This window comes from Colletotrichum lupini, chromosome 6 (assembly GCF_023278565.1).
Source record: "Colletotrichum lupini chromosome 6, complete sequence".
In the NCBI taxonomy this organism is placed as follows: Eukaryota; Fungi; Ascomycota; class Sordariomycetes; order Glomerellales; family Glomerellaceae; genus Colletotrichum; species Colletotrichum lupini.
In genome coordinates, this window is record NC_064679.1 from 3,610,833 (window position 1) to 3,629,864 (window position 19,032).

The 19,032-nt window shown below is 51.0% G+C and overlaps 6 protein-coding genes across 6 annotated transcripts; 4 read left to right on the top strand and 2 right to left on the bottom strand.

The window, feature by feature from the left end:
- Positions 1-35: 35 nt before the first annotated feature.
- CLUP02_12584 (autophagy protein Apg9) lies at positions 36-4,177 on the top strand (the record flags this gene model as incomplete). Its single annotated transcript, XM_049291548.1, has 8 exons — positions 36-745; positions 815-1,535; positions 1,600-2,932; positions 3,217-3,325; positions 3,530-3,670; positions 3,729-3,845; positions 3,898-4,057; positions 4,124-4,177. 8 exons carry the CDS (start codon positions 36-38, stop codon positions 4,175-4,177), a joined length of 3,345 nt encoding a protein of 1,114 aa, XP_049148693.1.
- A 1,843-nt stretch (positions 4,178-6,020) lies between these two features.
- Positions 6,021-8,025, top strand: CLUP02_12585 (uncharacterized protein; the record flags this gene model as incomplete). The annotated part of the gene is made up of 8 exons (XM_049291549.1): positions 6,021-6,032; positions 6,392-6,633; positions 6,731-6,830; positions 6,933-6,968; positions 7,038-7,170; positions 7,237-7,386; positions 7,456-7,927; positions 7,986-8,025. 8 exons carry the CDS (start codon positions 6,021-6,023, stop codon positions 8,023-8,025), a joined length of 1,185 nt encoding a protein of 394 aa, XP_049148694.1.
- Positions 8,026-8,985: 960 nt separating this feature from the next.
- On the bottom strand, positions 8,986-10,617 carry CLUP02_12586 (DnaJ domain-containing protein; the record flags this gene model as incomplete). Its single annotated transcript, XM_049291550.1, has 2 exons — positions 8,986-9,576; positions 9,634-10,617. The coding sequence occupies 2 exons, from the start codon at positions 10,615-10,617 to the stop codon at positions 8,986-8,988; spliced, it is 1,575 nt and encodes a 524-aa protein (XP_049148695.1).
- A 2,345-nt stretch (positions 10,618-12,962) lies between these two features.
- Positions 12,963-13,883, top strand: CLUP02_12587 (uncharacterized protein; the record flags this gene model as incomplete). The annotated part of the gene is made up of 1 exon (XM_049291551.1): positions 12,963-13,883. One exon carries the CDS (start codon positions 12,963-12,965, stop codon positions 13,881-13,883), a length of 921 nt encoding a protein of 306 aa, XP_049148696.1.
- Positions 13,884-13,990: 107 nt separating this feature from the next.
- On the bottom strand, positions 13,991-17,261 carry CLUP02_12588 (uncharacterized protein; the record flags this gene model as incomplete). The annotated part of the gene is made up of 9 exons (XM_049291552.1): positions 13,991-14,354; positions 14,442-14,601; positions 14,649-14,728; positions 14,790-14,908; positions 15,043-15,857; positions 15,925-16,582; positions 16,666-16,833; positions 16,919-17,081; positions 17,194-17,261. The coding sequence occupies 9 exons, from the start codon at positions 17,259-17,261 to the stop codon at positions 13,991-13,993; spliced, it is 2,595 nt and encodes an 864-aa protein (XP_049148697.1).
- A 1,111-nt stretch (positions 17,262-18,372) lies between these two features.
- On the top strand, positions 18,373-18,972 carry CLUP02_12589 (uncharacterized protein; the record flags this gene model as incomplete). Its single annotated transcript, XM_049291553.1, has 3 exons — positions 18,373-18,447; positions 18,517-18,640; positions 18,707-18,972. The coding sequence occupies 3 exons, from the start codon at positions 18,373-18,375 to the stop codon at positions 18,970-18,972; spliced, it is 465 nt and encodes a 154-aa protein (XP_049148698.1).
- Between the last annotated feature and the right edge of the window lie 60 nt (positions 18,973-19,032).

Consider the following 19,032-nt stretch of genomic DNA (forward strand, 5'->3'; position numbering starts at 1 on the left):
ACTCCTTCGCGAAACCCGATTTGTCTCTCTTCGACATGGCTTCCAATATCTTCCCTCAACTCGGCCCACTGTCTCGAGGGTCGAGGTCGTTTTACAAGGAACTCAGAGGAGATACTGACGGCGACCTGGATATCGAGGAACACGCAGGTCTGGATGTGGACGAGGAGAACCTGCAAGAGCAGTTTCAAGACTATGACCTGGACCACATGCCAGGCCTCACAGCAGAAGACAGCCACGCGACTCTCGACAGCAATGCCAACCTGCTCAAAACACCTGTAGGAGCCACACCGGGGCCGACTGGTCGCGGGACTCATCGCGGCGGAATCCGACAAGAGTCGAGTCCACGATGGCTGGGACAGGATGATGATGGAGATAACGACGTCCCGGCTTCTTTGCTGGTTGAGCCACACGAAGTGGTAGCGCAGTCCAAAGGATCTGGGCGGAGGAAGCCAGCTGCTACTCCGTCGAGGCAGAACGCAATACCTGGTCCCTCTAGTCGACGAACCCATGCTCAATGGGAGGCCACACAAGCGCAGCAAAGGCTTCATCCAGCAGATCTCGTCAAACCAATCCGGCCCCAGGCGAAGCGATATCCCAGAGGCCTTGCGGCGAACAACGAGAAAGAAAAGGCTCTTTGGAGATGGGTTAATGTCTCGAACCTCGACTTCTTCGTTCAGGATGTCTACTACTACTATCGAGGGAGCGGTTTCTGGTGTATCGTGTGCGCGCGGGCGTTGCACCTGGTGTAAGTCGAGACTTTGAGTCTGCTGGATATTGACAGTACACGTGAAAGATGCTGACCAAATACTTTCAGAGAATCTGCCTTCTTCGCCGTATTTTTGACCTTTCTCACTCAATGTGTCGAGTACACAAAAATCCCTAACAGCAACTCGTTGAAAGAAGTTACGATTCCTCAGTGCACCAGAAAGATGTCATTCATGTGGAACACAGGCTTGTGGCTGTACGTCTTCTACTTTATATGGAAGACGGTACAGTTCACCATGGATCTTCGGCGTCTGAACCATATGCGCAACTTCTACGTTTATCTACTAGAGATACCGGAGGAGGATATGCAGACCGTTTCCTGGCAAGACATCGTTGCCCGCGTTATGGCCTTGCGGGACGCGAACCCCAAAACAGCCATCAACGTGCGCCCATCTGCGCGAGAGTGGATGCGCAATCAGTCCAAGGAGAGGCTAGATGCTGCAGACATTGCCAACCGTCTCATGAGGAGAGAGAACTACTTGATAGCCATGATGAATAAGGATATTCTCGACCTTACGCTGCCGATACCCTTCTTGCGACAACACCAGTTCTTTTCCCGAAGTTTGGAATGGAACTTGCATTTCGCAATCCTGACTTATGTCTTCGACTCCAACAACCAGGTCCACCAAGAGTTTCTCAAGGCTGATCGCCGAGGCCTCTTAAGCATCAAGTTGAAGTCGAGGCTGGTCTTTGCTGGGATCATCAACTTATTGATTGGGCCATTCGTGGTCGCTTATCTCATTGTGGTGCATGCATTCACGTACTACAATGTAAGTCCTTTCCATTGTGACGTTACGAAGATCACATCAGAGAAGCTAATATATTGGGCAACAGGAGTACCAGAAAGACCCTTCAACTTTCAGCCATAGAAGGTACACGCCTCTTGCAGAGTGGAAGTTTCGCGAGTTCAACGAGGTTCCGCATCTCTTCCAGGAGCGTATTAACATGTCTTATCCGTTTGCGAGTCGATACATTGACCAGTTCCCAAAAAAAATGACGGAACAATTTGCTAGAACGGTAACCTTCGTCGCAGGAGCCATTACTTCAGTTCTTGCCGTCGCCTCATTCCTCGATCCGCAGCTGTTTCTCGGGTTCGAGATCACGTCTGAGCGATCAGCACTGTTCTATATCGGCGTGTTCGCCGCCATATGGGCGGCTGCAAGAGGCATGATCTCTGAGGAGACAACTGTGTTCAATCCAGAGCACGCCTTGCTCTATGTCATTGAGTACACGCGCTATATGCCAGACCACTGGAAGGACCGTCTTCATACAGCCGACGTAAAGCGTGAATTCTCGGAGCTTTACAAGCTCAAGCTGGTGATTCTGATCGAGGAGATCATTGGTATACTTACGGCCTCGCTGGTACTGATCTTCTCGGCACCGAAATGCAGCGATCAGATCATCGATTTCTTCCGGGAATTCACAATCCACGTGGATGGAGTTGGCTATATCTGCTCGTTCGCCGAGTTCGATTTCAAGAAGGGCGTGGGCAAGGCCAAGCAACAGTCCGGCCCTGGCGACGTTCGAGAAGACTATTATTCCACGAAACATAACAAGATGGCAGCATCTTACTATGGCTTCTTGGACAACTATGTGATCAACCCGAAAACGGGCATCCCGGGCCATTTACCGCCAGGGAGTCGTCATCCTTTCCATCCTCCACCAGCGTTCCCGGGGCTGAACTCGCCAACGCTGGCGGCCGATATGCAAAGTTCCAGACTGGGTCGGCATGACCTATCGCGAAGTCGAGCTCCTCCTGGTGGTGGAGTTGGACAACAAACTCGAACGCCGAGGTTCGGGCCCTCGATGACGGCTCCGTCGCCGATGGCATCAATGCTACTCGATCCACACCACCAACCGGCCGCAACAGGGTTCGGCGCCCGAAGTACGCATCGGAGCCGACCCGGTCGGGGGGGATACCAAGGTGAAGGTATAATTGAAGAGTCAACTGAAGACGGGCTCGCCACAGACGCCCGACTGCATTCTCAAGGACCATTTGAAGACGAGATGTATGGGGGCTCAGGACCTTTAGGCGAGTCTGTATGGGAGACATCGCCGCCCAAAGGGTTGAGTCGAGAAAACAGCATGGCTGATGCAGGCGAGCAAGACGCCGGGGTACTGGGGCTGATTTACCAATTCCAGCAGGCCCACCGTAGCAACCCCCAAGGTGGAGGAGGGCTCTAATGCGGTAACACCATAGATAATGTTATGGGTTCGTTAACTACTTAGTAGACGAGAATGAAACTTGAGTAAACGGTCCAGGGGGCCATGGATCCAATGGGTTTCCACACTTTCAGTCCTTGCCGTAGGTCTGCCACGGTTGGCAAAGGAATGCGAAGGAGGATACCCGGCTCAAGAAGCCCAGTCGTATACACACAGGTAGTATTGTTATAGAAATGAAATAGACGGCAATGACCATTTGAAGAAAAAATTGAAAATCTCAACCACTAGCACGGGGACGTGACGTTCTCTTGCTTTCGCCGACGGGGCGGACGCCGGACCGGACCGGGAAGGGAGATGTCGTATCTCCGAGCAGCCCGCACACGTGCTCCAGAGCACCGTGTGAGCGCCTCTGGGCGAGGCGGTTCACAGAAGAGGATCGGGATGCAAAAAAGGCGCGCCGCGCAAGCTTAAATACGCAATAAATAGGGGGGTTGCAAGAGAGTCGAGCTAAGTCAGTGGGCGTAGGTTCGAGCATTCGAGTGGCTATGGGCGGTAGGTTCTATGTAGGCTGTGTACATCGTGAGTACTAACCAAGTAATAGCCGGCGAAGCAGTACGGGTTCTCGGGACAGTGGAAACGGCAAAGAGTTTTCTGTCGGACGCATGACGAGGTGGATGGGCGGCCTAGGGCTGGAGATTGATAAGATGAGATTAGATGCAAGCAATGGAGGCCCGAGTGCCGTGTCAGTAAAGGGTGAAAGGGCCAAGGCTACTGACAACCGAGATGAACGAATATGAAAGCCTTGATCGTATCTTGCATTGCACCATTGCGATTGCAGTGAGACAAGACGACTTTGGCGCTCTCTTCCGTGTTGTCTCCTTTCCCCTATCAGCCGCAGGTCTGCAAGTATCGAACCCGTGAGCCCATCGTGTTGAATCCTACCATATGCCATGTCTGGGGAAGAGACAGCAGAACGAGAGAGAGGAAGGAGAGTGCCCTTGTCTTCGTTGGCTGTGTTCGCATCCGTACCGTGTGCGCCGACCACGCAGCAGTATCACCTAAATCAGTGACAGGGGTAGATGACATGACCCGCCAAAGGGGTGCGATAATTCCAGAACCGAGGCCGGAGGTTCCATGATTTTACGAAGAAGTATTGAAGCGAGGACGCAAACAAATGGGTCACTGTCCCCCGGAGCCTTTTGTCAAATCCAGCTTTCTCAAGGGTCAGATGCTTCTTCTGTCCTTCTAGAAAGACGATGAGACAGGAGAGTGAGTGCCGGGCAGGGGCGTGCTTGTGAGGCTATGAGGGCATTACCACTTGACTGGATTTGACATATTGTTTGCAGTGGAGGTGCTCACTCTCTATTGAGACCCAGCTCAGGGACCCATCACCACCTCAGCCATTAACCGGGTAGCTTCAAAGTCACTTTGTCTTCCTAGCCACTTGCCGGAGGGCGCTTATAGGGAGAGTCGGAACACTGGAGACACCGGCCAGGCGGATCCATTGAAAGCACGGGCTGGATCCGGGGGGTCGGCCGAACCCTTGACGGACTTAGCTAAGCGAGTGAAGAAAGGGACGGGTAAACCGAAGAAGAAAAAAGAATGAACACAGTAATCCTCATCTTGGGGGTTTCCGATACTCGTTTTGAGCACTGATGATGGGAGTCGGAGGTCCAGCCATCCCCTGGTCTCATCTCGAGCTAAATCTGTCGTCCTCAAATGGAGGGAAAAGGTTGAATGATGCATCGATACAAAGTCTGATGTGTTGGGGGCGACTATTGGGGTGGATGTGGTCACATCGGATGTAAAGTCAGCGTCATGATTTGTCTTTCTGGCATCTGCACGGTCAGGGAGGAAAACGTAGAAATGATACTGCCAACAACGCAACGATACATACACTGGCCACACTGCGGCTTACCGCGACCGCGGCGTTCGATTGCTTCACGGACATAGAAGTGTGGTTGATCCTACGGATACATGTGGGCGGAGAGACGTGGCGAAGGGTCAGCAGACAGAGATGAGATTGATAACAAAAAGCCAGGGGAAGAAATCCACACAGATCTTACTAGGATGACCCACTCTGCCTGCCACTGACCAGATTTTCAAAATACCAGATGCAATGATAGCCCCGATAGGGAGAGACTGGGACTGGGGGAAAGGTTTTGACAAAACAGGATGGAAAAGCTGGAAAAAGAGGTCAAGTGCCTACTGGCTGCTGGCAAGCCGGGTCTTGGGGAAAAGCGGGCCGCTGATCTCCGAGGCCGCAACAGACGAGACCCGAGGTTGGACTCTGGAATCTGGACTGTCCATTTGAGTGTTGAGCTGGAACACTTTTGAGGACACTGTCTGGTACCGCTCTTTCGTTTCTGGGTTTGCCCCCCTTCTTCTTGACCTATTCCCGGTCTTGCTATTCTGATGTCTACGGAAACATTGGGACAACAATACATTCTCCTCTCGTTTTCCAGGTAAAGAAATGTTGGCTCACTGTGTCGCCATGCTCTGCCATTTATCAAAAATTCAGTAAACACTCGATACTTGTTACGAGGAACTCCAAGGGCGATATGCCTGTTTGCATCTTAGCAATGTGGACATGCCAACGCATATCCAGAGACATATACTCAATGTTCCAAGGGCAAATGTGCCTGATATATCAATCGAAGCCCGTGCCTTATGGCCAAAAGTCCGTTGGCGTTGGAAGATACCTTTGGTAGGCCGGGCTGTAGTTCGCCCGGGAGTCCCTGGAAAACCACCTCAGCTCGCCTTAAACCCGCTGGGAGGAGAAACTTCTATGACTTCTATGACCCAACCAAGTATCTTCCAACTGCCACCAATGTACCTTACCTTGCCTTGCCTTGATACATCCACCACTCAACAAGATAGCTACGTTAGGTAAGGTAGTCAAGAGATGTGCGGAAACTGCAACACAGAGCATGTCTCACCGACCAAGTAATAATTGTTTACCTGGAGTCTTGGGCCAGGTAATGTGAGGTATGAGATTTCTCCCCATTCTCTGGGTACGCAGTACTCCGTACCCAGGTGCCAATACCTTAGCTCCCCTCTCTTTCTCGGCCCCGACATCCAATCCACAGTAAATGTACCTTCACGTTAGCCCCGGCCTCCACTGCCTGTGCTTTACCTGACTCTGCTAGCTCCAATTGGCCTTTTTTTTTTTTCCCTCTCCTGCTAGTTACGACGTGGTTTGGCCTTCCTTACCTCCGCCGTTCCTACAACCTCAAGTCTCGCAACTGCCACCTGCATACCAACCGTGCATCGCAACTCCCAACGCACGGCGCCGTGAGCTTCAAGGTCGCTCGCTTCTTCCTAATAGCTCCCATTGCACTCGCCCTCGTCATTGCACGCCGTTGCCCGACACTTGTCGACTTTTCCCGGCCGAATCCATCATCGACGGCCCTATCCGATTGTATGCCCAGAGCCATAAGTTTCCCTAGGCCTACGAGAGCAGATCGCGAGTGAAAAGGAAAGAAAAAAAAAACCAGAGAAGCCATCGGCACAGACGGCCAACGCGATATTTTCCGTCTCTCCCTCAACGAGAGCTCCTCCCGCCACATCCGTGGTCGCCATCGCCGACCCCCTCGATCCCCCTCCAGCTGTCAATCTGGCGGCTCTTCAGCCCAAGCCCTACGGCGAAGCATCTGCTGTGGCCGCAATGGCCCAGCCCAATGCAGAGCCCGCCGAGGAATACGAGTGCGCAATGCCCCCATCTACACATTCATCACGCCTACATCTTCTGCCGCCACCCTTCGCCCTCGACTCCTCTTGACGATGACGCACACCATACCAGTACCCTCCTGCTGACTCTTTGCTCTACCAGCTATGAATCTCTACCGCCCAACTTTTCCCTCGTGCAGAACATGGCTGCTGGGGCATTTGCGGGCATAGCGGTACGGCATACCCTTCATCTGCGGTCTCGGCCCCGAATGAGCTGGCCCGCCTTCAAGTTTGATATTCCACAAGATCCCGGATGCTGATCATTATATTTGCAGGAGCATACCGTCATGTATCCGATTGACGCCATCAAGGTACGATGCGGCTCCCTTCCATAACTATAGATATCGCAGACGATCATCCGCTAACCCCGAGCTTTGCAGACTCGCATGCAGGTCCTGAACCCCAATCCCTCGGCCGTCTACAATGGTGTGATTCAAGGTACATACCGCATAGCTAGTCGCGAGGGCGTCCTGAGCTTGTGGAGAGGCATGTCCAGTGTTGTTGCCGGTGCCGGTGAGTGATTCCCTACCAGCACGACCGCTATTATGCTTAATGACTCCCTTTTGCTCACTATTCTAGGTCCCGCTCATGCTGTTTACTTCGCTACATACGAAGCTGTCAAGCATGTAATGGGTGGCAACCAAGCTGGTGTCCACCATCCTCTGGCTGCTGCGACCAGTGGTGCTTGCGCTACGATCGCCAGCGATGCGCTGATGAACCCTTTCGATGGTGCGTGGTCTTAACGTCATCTAATTCCTCCACTCGTATTCCCAGTAGCTGACGTCGAGTTCATTTCAGTCATCAAGCAGCGCATGCAGATTCAGGGGTCGGCCAAGATGTACCGTTCCATGACCGATTGCGCCAAGTATGTCTACAAGACTGAGGGGTTGGCGGCTTTCTACGTCTCTTACCCGACCACGCTCTCCATGACGGTGCCCTTCACTGCCCTCCAGTTCTTGGCGTACGAGTCCATATCGACGGCCATGAACCCCAACAAGGGATACGATCCCACAACACATTGCTTGGCTGGTGGTGTCGCCGGTGGTTTCGCTGCCGCTTTGACTACACCTATGGATGTCATCAAGACGATGCTTCAGACCCGAGGAACTGCCACCGACCCAGCATTGAGGAACGTGAACGGATTCATGGCTGGTTGCCGGTTACTGTACGAGCGTGAGGGTTTCCGCGGATTTTTCAAGGGTGTGCGCCCCCGCGTGGTGACCACCATGCCCAGCACTGCCATTTGCTGGTCTGCCTACGAGGCTTGCAAGTATGTTGCCCTTAATCACTCATCAGCAAAGCACTATTCTAATACAACAACCTTGCAGGGCCTACTTCATCTCCAAGAACGACAACCCGAACCCTTGAAGGCGGTCCGCCGCTGCGCATATAGAAAAGAATGTCATTGACGATTCGATCACCGATTAGAGCGGTCTTGTAAATTTAGAAATCAGGGTCGAGGCCCATGAGGAACTCGGACCACCGAATTGGTCTTTTTATACTTGGGGGTACAATAAGCACGATACCAGCAATCCCGGCGAGCATTACTCTCCCTCTGCTAGGTAGTGGCGCGAGGAATGACACACGCCGTCTTCCAAGCGGGTCTATCTGGTGCCGGGGAGCTGGTGGTTTGGTAAAACGCAACGTTTGAAAGGATACTCAACATGTTGGCGTCAGGAAATGACGGACTTGCCTGGAGTTGGTATGCTCACGGACGGATTTATAGAAACTAATCTGATATGCCGTCCCTCACTCTCCTCTACATTCGCCATGATCTGCCATTGGCATGTTCTGCCTCCACAGGCCTGTGACAGCAACAGGTAAACATCACTGAACTACCGTTTCGGAATTTGTCAAGCATTCAGGTGATCTCGGCGCGCGGGATTCACGCTGAGTTAAACTATTAAAAGCCTCCAGCATGCGAGGCTTGCCCTCTGTCGATAACATGATCTGTATGGTCGTCTTCGTCTCCTTGCGAACACCGTCACTCTGACGGCAAGCGCAATTGTCTTGACGACGAGACTTGGTGACATTTCAACGCTTCAAACCGAAAGCCATGATGGAAAGATGTATTGGCACATTGTGTATATTTCTGACACCTTAGACAATGGAATCGACCCCAGATATCTGGGGAAGTGTGCACTTGACTGGCTTCTTGCCTCATGGCCTAGAGCCGTTTCCCCGTCTCAAACTACGAATGACGATAAAAAGTAATGCCGGCCGTTGAGTGAGGCCCCGTGAAACTCCAGGCTTTGACCTATAAAACTCCTTGATTCCATGCTGCGCTCTCTCAGAGTCTTTCTCAATGCTGTCACAACCCCGTCTTCATTAGAAGGGGAAGCCGCCACCACCGCCTCCTCCGCCAAACTTGAAGTGGAATTGCTGGCCTCCACCGCCGCCGCCCTGCTGGAACATGAACGGATGGCCGCCGCCAAAGGGGTTACCCTGGAACGGGCTGCCTTGCTGCTCCTGGTTGTTCGGGTCGTCGCCGCGGTCGAAACGTTCGCGGAGCTCAGGGTTGCTGAGGACCTCGTACGCCTCATTGATGGATGCCATCTTCTTCTCCGCCGCCTCCTTTGTGAGTCCCTGCTTGGCGGCCTTGTCGGGGTGGTGGATCTTGGAGAGCTTGCGGTACGCCTGCTTGATCTGTCGCTCGTCGGCGTCGTGAGAGACGCCGAGTACCTTGTAGTAGTCCTTCGTCTTGCTCCGCTTCAATGCAATCTGGGCCTTTTGCATGAGGGGCTGGACAACGTCGTTCTTGTCTGGGCGGATTTTGCTAGCCTCCTCGAAAGACCTGATGGCCGCCTCGAACTCTTCTCCCTCCATCATGACCTTGGCGCGGTATAGCAAACCATAGAAGGATTGCTCGTTGAGAGCGAAGGCCTCTTCGCAGTATTGCTTGGCCTTCTTGCCGTTCATCTGTGGCGGTTGTTAGTCGAATCATGTGCAGCTTCTTCCGTTAAGTGCAGTACTTACGTCGTAGTAACCTTGGCAGGCCATTTCTGCCACTTGAATGTACAGCGATGACTGAGCATTGGAGGGGATTGTGCCGTCAGCGCGCAATTCCTCGACTTGGGTCTTGATGTCTGTGATCAATCCAGTGTCGTCGGCAGAGTCGATCAGGAGCTTGACACCAGTCATGGGCTGGTTCTTCTCGAAAGCTTTGTTAACCCTGTTCAGGGTCTTTTCAATGGCCTTTTGTTGCTTCAGAAGCTTCCTACAGGGCTTCGAATCGGGATCGGAGTGCAGGCACTTCCGCGTCTGGGCCATGCCGTTCTGGAGATCACCGAGTCCGTAGAAGGTGATGGCAGCGATCTTGATGTGCGGCGTCGTGTCTCCCGGCCTCATCTGCAATACGTGGTGCAGATCGCTCATGCCCTCCTCGACCTCACCCCGCTGGAAACGGCAGCGCGATCTCATCTCACGCAGGGAAATGGCTCGGTTGGCGGTCATGATGGCCTGACCGGCATGTCCCACGCAGGCTTCCCAGTCGCCGCTCTTCTCAGCTGCCTCAGCGAGATGGGCAGCGCCCTGAGCCTCGTCGAGAGCAGCGAGCTCAACTGAAGCGGGGTCCTTCTTGGCCAGTTTGTACTGCTCCCTTGCGCCGTCCCAATCTGCAATCTTGGACTTGATCTTGGCTAATTGCACATGGGCACCCTCGAAGCCCGGCTTGAGTGACAGAACCTTGTTAAAGTCTTCGGTTGCCTGGTTCGTACGGCCGAGGGAGAGATACGTTGTCGCGCGCTTGAAGAGCGTCAAGTAGTTAGAAGGATCGCGGGCGACGGCGGCATCGTAGTACACAAGGGCATCGGACGTCTGGCCCTTCGAAAGGTGAGCTTGGGCGGTGGTAAGGAGGGAAGACACGGGGGTATCGGAGGGTATCTGGTCGGCGGATATGGCGAGAGTGGGCGTCGAGAGCAGACTGGCTGCGAAAGCCAGGGCGCAAAGGCGGACGTACATGGCTGGCGCCAGGTGATTGCGAATAACGAGTGTAGAGAAATCTGTTGCTCAGAGCCGGATATGAGGGCGGGAGTATGTGGACAGGTTTCGAAGGAGAAAGAAGACAGGACCCAGGCTTAAGAAGAGAGAGGGGGGGGGGATTGGGGCGGGTATAAAGAGAGTGAGGAAATTGGAAAAGTTGTCCTCAAAAGAAGCCAAGTAATACGGATAGGATGAAAGCTACATATGACTATATAAAGCTAAGGTTGTGGGGCAAGTAGTCCTTAACGGGCTGACAGTGACAAGCCTCCTTTGTGTCCTTCTCCCGGAGATGCTGTACGTTGTTTAGGAGTACACAAACACCAATCGGCTCTTTTAATAGCCATAATTGCCTCGAGCAACTGGCCTACCATGGCAAGGCAATACCAAGTCATAGAAATGAACACGAATCTCCTTTTCCGTGAGGTTCCTTGGTAAATAATGCATGGCAACCCGGCAAGCTGGATAGCCCATTACCTTGAAGTTACCACCCCTGGAGGATCGAGTCGCAAACTCAATATTCCGTCAATGAATGCGACGGGGACTCTTACTTGGGAGACGCGCTGAAGTGTCCAGATTTCAGTAGACACAACGGAGATCGGGTCCACTTAGCGCTTCTTTGCAGGGGTCTCATTCACACTCTGCCTACTACGGTATCAGGCCAAAGTTTAACCCCCCTGTTAAGTACCGACGGAGCTGGCCCATACCCACCTTCCTCTAGTTAATTAACTAACTAGAAGCCGCTATTTTAGAGCGGGCCCACTAATTAGCCCAGCCTAATTTTTTTTACTAATTACGAATCCTTCCTCCTATATACCTACTACTTACCTACTTACCCTTATTTTTAATAAATTATTATTAATATAATATAACTAATAAGTAATATAACGAAGCACCTTAATAAGGCCGACTATTGGCGGATTTATATACTATATATTAATACGAAATTTATATAAGCTTAAATAATTAAATTAACCGGATTTATAAAAAACTAGGTCCGTATAGCTATAAGGGCCTCGTTAATAATAATTATGCCGCGTTCTAACTACTTATAAGTTATAACTTTATAATAAGAAAAAGACCTCGTTAAGTATATTATTATTTTTAAAAACGGCCGCTAAGCCTCTTTTTTATTATTTTTAATTATACTCTTTTCTTCTTAATTTAGTACTTATATAATATAAATAGCCCTATATTAGCTCGGGTTTTATTATTATATTACTTATTATAAGCCCCTTATATCCGAGGCTAACCGAATTAAGCGTCTTACTTAGGCCTAAAAGTACTTTTACTAAATTATTAAAAACTAATAAAAGGTCTTATAAATAGATAAAATATAAGTTACGGGCGGTTATTATTATAAGCTCTATATTACCTACTATTATAGTAAGAAATAGGACCTAATATATATTATTAAGAGGTATTAATATAAGCGGGGTTAGATATTTTAAGGATATTTCTCCGGGGATCGGAAGGGACTAGGTATTTTCTAAGAGAAGGATTAGGATAATATTCGTATTAATATTTACTAAGAATATACTATACTTATTATTAATAATTAGATTCGCTTTTATTAGTAAATATATAATAATAACTTTATTTTAATATAAAACGGCGCCCTAATATATAATATAGAATTAACCTAGTAGGAGTTTAATAACTATAATATTTAACTAATATTTTAACTACATTTCTTACTTAACCTTAACCCTATTAAAACGTATTAAAATTAAATAAAAGATTATATATAGGAGCTTATAAGTATATAAAAAAACCTTTTATATAACGTATTACGACGATAAGTTAAAGAGGCCTAGGATGCCCTTTTAAAAAACTTCTTATACTTACTATTAAGTATAATACCCGCGCGTTATTAAGTAATAATTAATACTAACGGAATATATATTAAATACTAATTTAGCTATAAAAATTAATTAAGATTAAATAATTATCGATTATATTAGCTATTTAGTGCTAACGATCTGACTAGTGCGTTAACCCTTGTCTGTGGATCGGTACCGAGCCAGGGGATTAAACTTACCCCTATAGACCAAGTAATTGGGTAGAGCTCTGTACCTTACTACGTACAGAGAACTACGTACCTTGCCGTTCGTACCCTGCATTTCACTTGCATTGCTTTTCAGAACCTCCCGCCGCCAATCAGTCGCGAGACAAGGCAGCCAATGCACCCCAAATTCCTTGACAAAATAACAGGCAACGACGACAACGATAGCTGCCGGTAACTCTACTGCTCATACCAAAGAGGGGTGCCTCTACTTAAGTTTCTATACAGGAAAAGAGACAGCTGAACCTCACCGCATCTCAACATGGCTCATCTTCCACCTTCAACAGCCATCTTCTCACCCTCGATAGCCCGCATCGCCGCCTCCACCGCCAAGGACTGGAGCTATGTTGATAGCTGGCTCGCTTCAAAATACCAGGGCCGTTCCATCCCGCCCTTCGAGCGCAGTCCCGAGACCCTCAAAGCCCTCCTGGCCCTTGCCAACATCAACGAAGCCGCAGATGAAGAGCGTGAACTAGTCGCTCGAGCCGAGGCCGCCGCCCTCCAGGAGCTCAGCATCGCCCAAGACCGCTCGGAACCCCAATCAGACCTCCCGACCTCGGCCACCGTCCGGGAGAGGATTCTCGGCACCGTACAGGATCACCTTACCCGTGAAGGACGCACCGCGCTGAATTCTCTGGCCACCCTGGCATGTCAGCTCTCCGTAGCTCACCCGGATGCTGAGAGTCTTGGCCGTTCCATGATTGCTCTGCACGCCGAAGCCTCAGAGCTAGAGCAGATGCGCGTTCGGGTGCACATCCTCCAGAGCCATATTGAGCGAGAGGCTGCCATGGCCCGCGAGATGCTGCGCACCTTGAGAAGCGACGACTACAAACCCGTCGCTGACCTGGCCCGGCAGAATTTGGACATGCAGAGGAGGATTAAGACGATGGCCGCGCGCATCCCCGAAATCAAGGACCGCATGGCTACCCTCAACCAATCCCCAGCTGTCTCTCATCCTACCATCGAAAAGGTTGCTCAAGACGAGGCCGGCTTTCTTGACCTCCTTGCCCAAAAGAAGGGTCTGGATGCCGAAGTCGGCCAGTTCTCCGCTCTCCCCGATGATGTCGCAACAGCCCGTGCCGAGTTAGAACACCTTCGCGCAGAAGTACGGGCCGTTGCGCAGCACCGCGATGCAATATTCGAAGGACTCGTTGAACGCGAAAGTCCCCGCAAAGGCCGTTGATGATTATTCTACTTCGTTTACAATACAGACACTTACAAGCGTACGCTTGCGTGTGTTGGGGGTATTTGAACAATGATTCGCTAAAGGCTACCAGTCTGCATCGACCCTTAGCCAGGCCGCTTTCCCCTGACTGCGCCTCCCAGGTTCCTAATCTGCCGCATTCCCAAACCTGATCTCTTGGCTGCCGGTGGTGCAGGTGGAGGAGGATCTTTGATTGGAACAGGTGGCCCGCTTGTGTTGCGTGCCTCTTTTGGTCCCTTGGAGTCGAGGCTTTCTCCGAGCCGCAGATCCGCCACACCGAGGCTGCCGCGGCCTTCCTCAACATCGCCAGAGTGTCTCTGAGCTCGGCGAGCCCTTTCCTGGACGGTGCGGAACTTCTCTAGTAGCTCATTCCATCGAATGATGCTATCCTCTCTACTCTTAAGCCTATTCGGCCTGTCGTAACTTGAGCTTGCAGTGGACGGTGGATTCCTATGAAGTCAGGGTCAGCAATTGTCATGTAATTACATGTTGAGGTTGCCAATGTCCTAGGGACAGGTACGGCCCAGTAGCACTTACACCTTGGGGGCAATGTGGAGGTAACCGATTGAACTGACAGCGTTCAAGCGATTCTTCAGGGCGGCAAAGGCCGAAGACTGGGGGAGGAGCATCAAAAGGCCGTACAGACATTTGTACAAGTGAGGAAATTTCTCAGGCTCAAGCAGCTGCAGTCGGAGGTCTTTTGATCGTTAGCTGGAGTGAGATCATGGGCTGTTGGGAACTCACAAGTGAATACAGGAGATTCTATCAACTGCACCAACTTATCAATCTGGATGAGAATATTCACCGTCATCTCCAGCTCGGCGCTGTGACCGCCCCATTAGCCCACAGTGGTCGTAAGAAAATCGCAACAAGCTCAAGACTCACAAAATTTGCAGAAGATTATAAGCCTGCTCGTAAGCCTGCGCCAACAGGCAGAGGGAAAAGGTTGCGACGGCGTTGTGGCACCACGAGCGGAACAGCGCGACAAAGAAAGTTTGTCCGTCCTGTGAATTGTTCGTAAGCAAAGTAGTCGAAGTAGGAAAATCGGTAATCTTGCCTTCGACTCTAGATTCCGAAGTCTCTTGCGCAGCTCCGACAGCTCTGGAGCAGTGATGAGGTTGTTGTTCAGATTCTGCACCATTATGCTAGCAAATTCGACATCTTCCTCCTTTTCGATACAGTCTGCGAGTGTACGGTATATCCTCTCCGCGCTCAAGCTAACGCAAAGCTGACGGATGATCAGGTTCCCTCGTGTCTCCAGCAGTTTTCTGTCAGTAGCAAACAGCTGCAACAAGTTGACCATGAAGTTTGAAAAGTAGTCGTCTTCGCTGTTGCGAGAAATCTGTGACAGTAGCTGTAGATCTTTCGTGACGACAGTTTCGGCTGGATCCGAGAGCGTCTTAAGCAAGGCAGGGAAGGTTCCGTCGTTGAACGCGAGAACTTTCCGAGGAGCCTTCCTGTGAAGCATTATCAACCACGTCAAGGCCGCAACGCGAGTTGCTTCATGGTCATTGAGGAACAAGAGCGTCAAGGCGTTCACGGCTGCGGCATAGTCCAGATCTACCTGGGGATGGTTATTTGCTAGCGGCGCAACAGGTGTCGAGAGAGAACGATTGTGTCCCTGGGCTGGGGTTGGGCTCCGCATTTCGAGGTCCCGTGAACTAGAAAGAGAAGCTCGTGCACTAGATGGCCCCTCTTGCCGTTCACCGGATACTAGAATGCGTGACATGGATTGTGAGTTGCCGCCGATTTCAGGCTCATCAGAGAGGGAGACGACGTAATCCATTAGGCCTGCATTGACGCGTGCGGCAGCTTGGCGTATGGATTCAACACCACTGGCCATAGCAGGTAGCATGTGAGCCAGGACCTTAGGAGTGAATGGTAGCACCTCTTCGGGGCAAATGTCCAAAAACTCAACTATCCATCGTAGCGACTCCAAGAGAGAGTCCTCCTCTATCACACAAAGAGTCAGCTATGATTCAGACTGAAGCTCCGTGGCGGTGTGAAATGCAAGCCTTACCAAGGGGCGAGTCCAGAGTGGCGGTCAATATCTCGAGAATTTTTCGGTAGTTGATTTGGACATCTTGTCCTGGTACCCAGTCTTCCTCGCCGCTACTATCATCGTCATCGGATTGCGAATCAACCTCATCGCCCTCCTCCGGGCCGATCTGGAGACTCCCCGAATCTACAGACTCCTCGCGTTTCCGCTTTCCGCCTTCACGCGACTTCTTGCTCTCGGCGATGCCCTTCTTGATCCTAGATATCCTTTTAATTTCGCTAAGAAACTTGTCGAGGCAGGCTCTAGTTGCAACGTGAACATCTCTATTTGGGTCACTCAGAAACCTGAGCAAACCACCGAGGAAGTCAGGGAGAAATGTGACAAGTTCCAAGTCGGGAATAGAGTCGAGCAATGTGATCCAGCCAACTAGGAATTGGCGGGTAAAGGGGTTGATGACCCAGATGCGCTCTTGGAGGAGTGGGATGAACCGGCGTAAGGAAAAGGCGGTGGGAGGGGCAGCGCGTTCTTCAAGCTCGTCTTTGTCGCTAAGCTCCTGCTGGTCCAACTCTCCCTCAAGGACGGATACGTACGACGCAGCGGATTCAGAGACAATGTCTTTGATGAGTCGGTCGAGCAGCTCGGCACCGTTTTTAACGGATAACTCAGAGTCAGCTCCCAGCTGTGTGTGGTCAGGTCAGAAATGCGGGCATAAGGAGACATTGAGGGGTCCTTTTTCTTGACTTTGACGTCGATTGTACTAACCTTGCAGAGTGCATCGAAGATGTCGTTAAAGTATATCAAGATCTCCCCCTTGGCGACCTTGGCAATATTGTACATGGCCTCGCAGGCATAGTATCTGACTCTCGCATCTTGATCGGTGAAGCATGCTAGCACTGGCGGAACGATCTTCTCGAGATAGCGGGGTAGCTCCTATGATGTTGATAATCAGCCACAAAGGTCCCGGCCGATAATATTGGTAACAGTCAGTTCATGAAAGATGCATGTTGGCACATACGTGACCGAGGGCGATCGCAGCTGCTGCCAGGCCTATCAAGCCTCCATTTCGGGCATGTGGTTGATGGACGGCGTAGGCGAACTCATTGCAGAGTTGCTCGAGGATTGCTTGGACTCTTGGATAGTCTCTAGTAACTACTAATTCTCGGATGACCCGTTCGAGCCTAGGGTAAGTGGGAAACGAAAGAGTCAGCCACGAGTGAAGAGCATGAGGTGAGTATGAGACGAAGTGAGATGGAGTGAGTGAGAATGGCAGTTGGGAATGGGAAGACGTACTCAAGTGCGCCGACCTTGCGCTTGTCATAGAGCTTATCGTTCAAAGCTCTCTGGATGCTGACTTCCATGGTTGATGGCGAGGTCGAGACAGCAACGACGGGATCATGTCCCGGAACGTTGGCGTAGGACCTTGTATGAGACGAGTCGGGTGCAGTCCAAGTCCAGGTGAGGTTAAGGTAGGCACGAATATCAGTAGTCCGCGTTGGGTCAAAATGGTGGAGAAGGATACGGATAAGATGACAGGAGCCAATGGAGAACTAAACTGAGCTGAGCTAGGTGACCTGAGCTGGGGTCACTCCCGGGTCACAGTGGCAGTATCCGTGTGTTTAGTGGGAAGTGTCGGGGACTTGGGGACTTGGAAGCCGTCACTGAAGAAAACTAAACAAGTTAGGAGTTGCAGATGGAGGGAATGACGAAATGTTTAGAGGTGCCGCGTTGAAGTGTGATGTCGCGATAGGCGCGCGGAAGTGAGGCTGCAGCCGGGTTAGGAGCAGGCGAGACAAGAAGGAAGCAGGCTTTGGGACCGTGGGACGTCAAAAAGAGGCGGGTGCAGGCGGCAGTCGGAGGTGGTGTGGCGTCACTGGCGAAGAACCAACCACTGGCACCCTTCCATACCTAGGTACACTCAAGCACCCAAAGTACCTTGCTCATGGGATGTACCTTTTTCCGTTTCCTCCTGAGCACCCGCACCTTGAGCAAGGTGCCAAGGTACTTGCGAAAGGCAGCTCCAGATCTTCTTTCCGCGTCTTTGGGAAGCCAAGTTACTCACAATAGGTACCAGACATCTCGCTTTCGAGTTCTGCACCTCAAGACGAGTCACCTAGGTGCGGATACATGAATTACAGGAAGCCACAGCAGCCCAAGGCACCTGGGGGGGGAACTGCAATCTCCAGCGACTGAAAGTGCGAGGGAAGGTGCTTTGGCATGGCTCAATACAGTGGGACAGCCAAGGTAATATAGTATCAAGTGAAGAGGTCCCTCCCCAGGTATTGGGTAGAGTATGGTGGCTATTTCTGGGACTCTGCAGCCGTGCGAACCTATTGTCATCCTGATAACTTAGTTGACATGAGACAAACACTCACCTTGGTTAGCGGGGTAATTACTGGGAGTAAACATTCAAGTAAGGGAGGCAAACATCGACGACGTTGATCATTGCATTGAACTGCCATTAATGCGTCGATGCAACTCCTTTATCTCCGGACAGGAATCTTTACAAACTTGGAGACAGCATTTTCCCAACCCCCGCCATATTATGTTCAATAGAGAGTGTATCCTCAGCCACCGTAAAATACCAAGTATGGCGTCTCTTGGTACATCTCCCAGAGACGAGCATCTATATACGCTCTTTTCTTCTTCAACTTTCTCTTCGCTTCTCTCATCTTTGCCCCGCTCCTGAAGTCCCAGCAAATTCACCCAATGCTACCGAGCTTTCATCGCCAAGTCGCGGGTACCAAACCTCGGCGGTGACACGTCGCGACAAAGGCAATTGTTCAACATGCTTCTGGCACCCCAGTATCTTATGAGGAGAGGAGATTCCGAGAGAGACATGAGAGGACCCGTGAACCAATGACATCCTACACCAACCTGCTAATCCTGGTATCCAAAGCCAAGATGAAGGCGTTGATCTCAACCAGTTACAGTGTATCATTCTCACCCCGAAATTTCAGTAATTTGGGTCGGCCTGACCAACTTCCATCTATCCTTGCCCTATTCCGACATCCTGCTGGATTCTGCTTCTCCCTCCATCGATCTCCTCTCACTCTCAACTATCATAGTTGATCCAGGCAGTTTTTTAATCATTGCCATCATCATCATGACTCGGCTCCAAATCACAAGTTG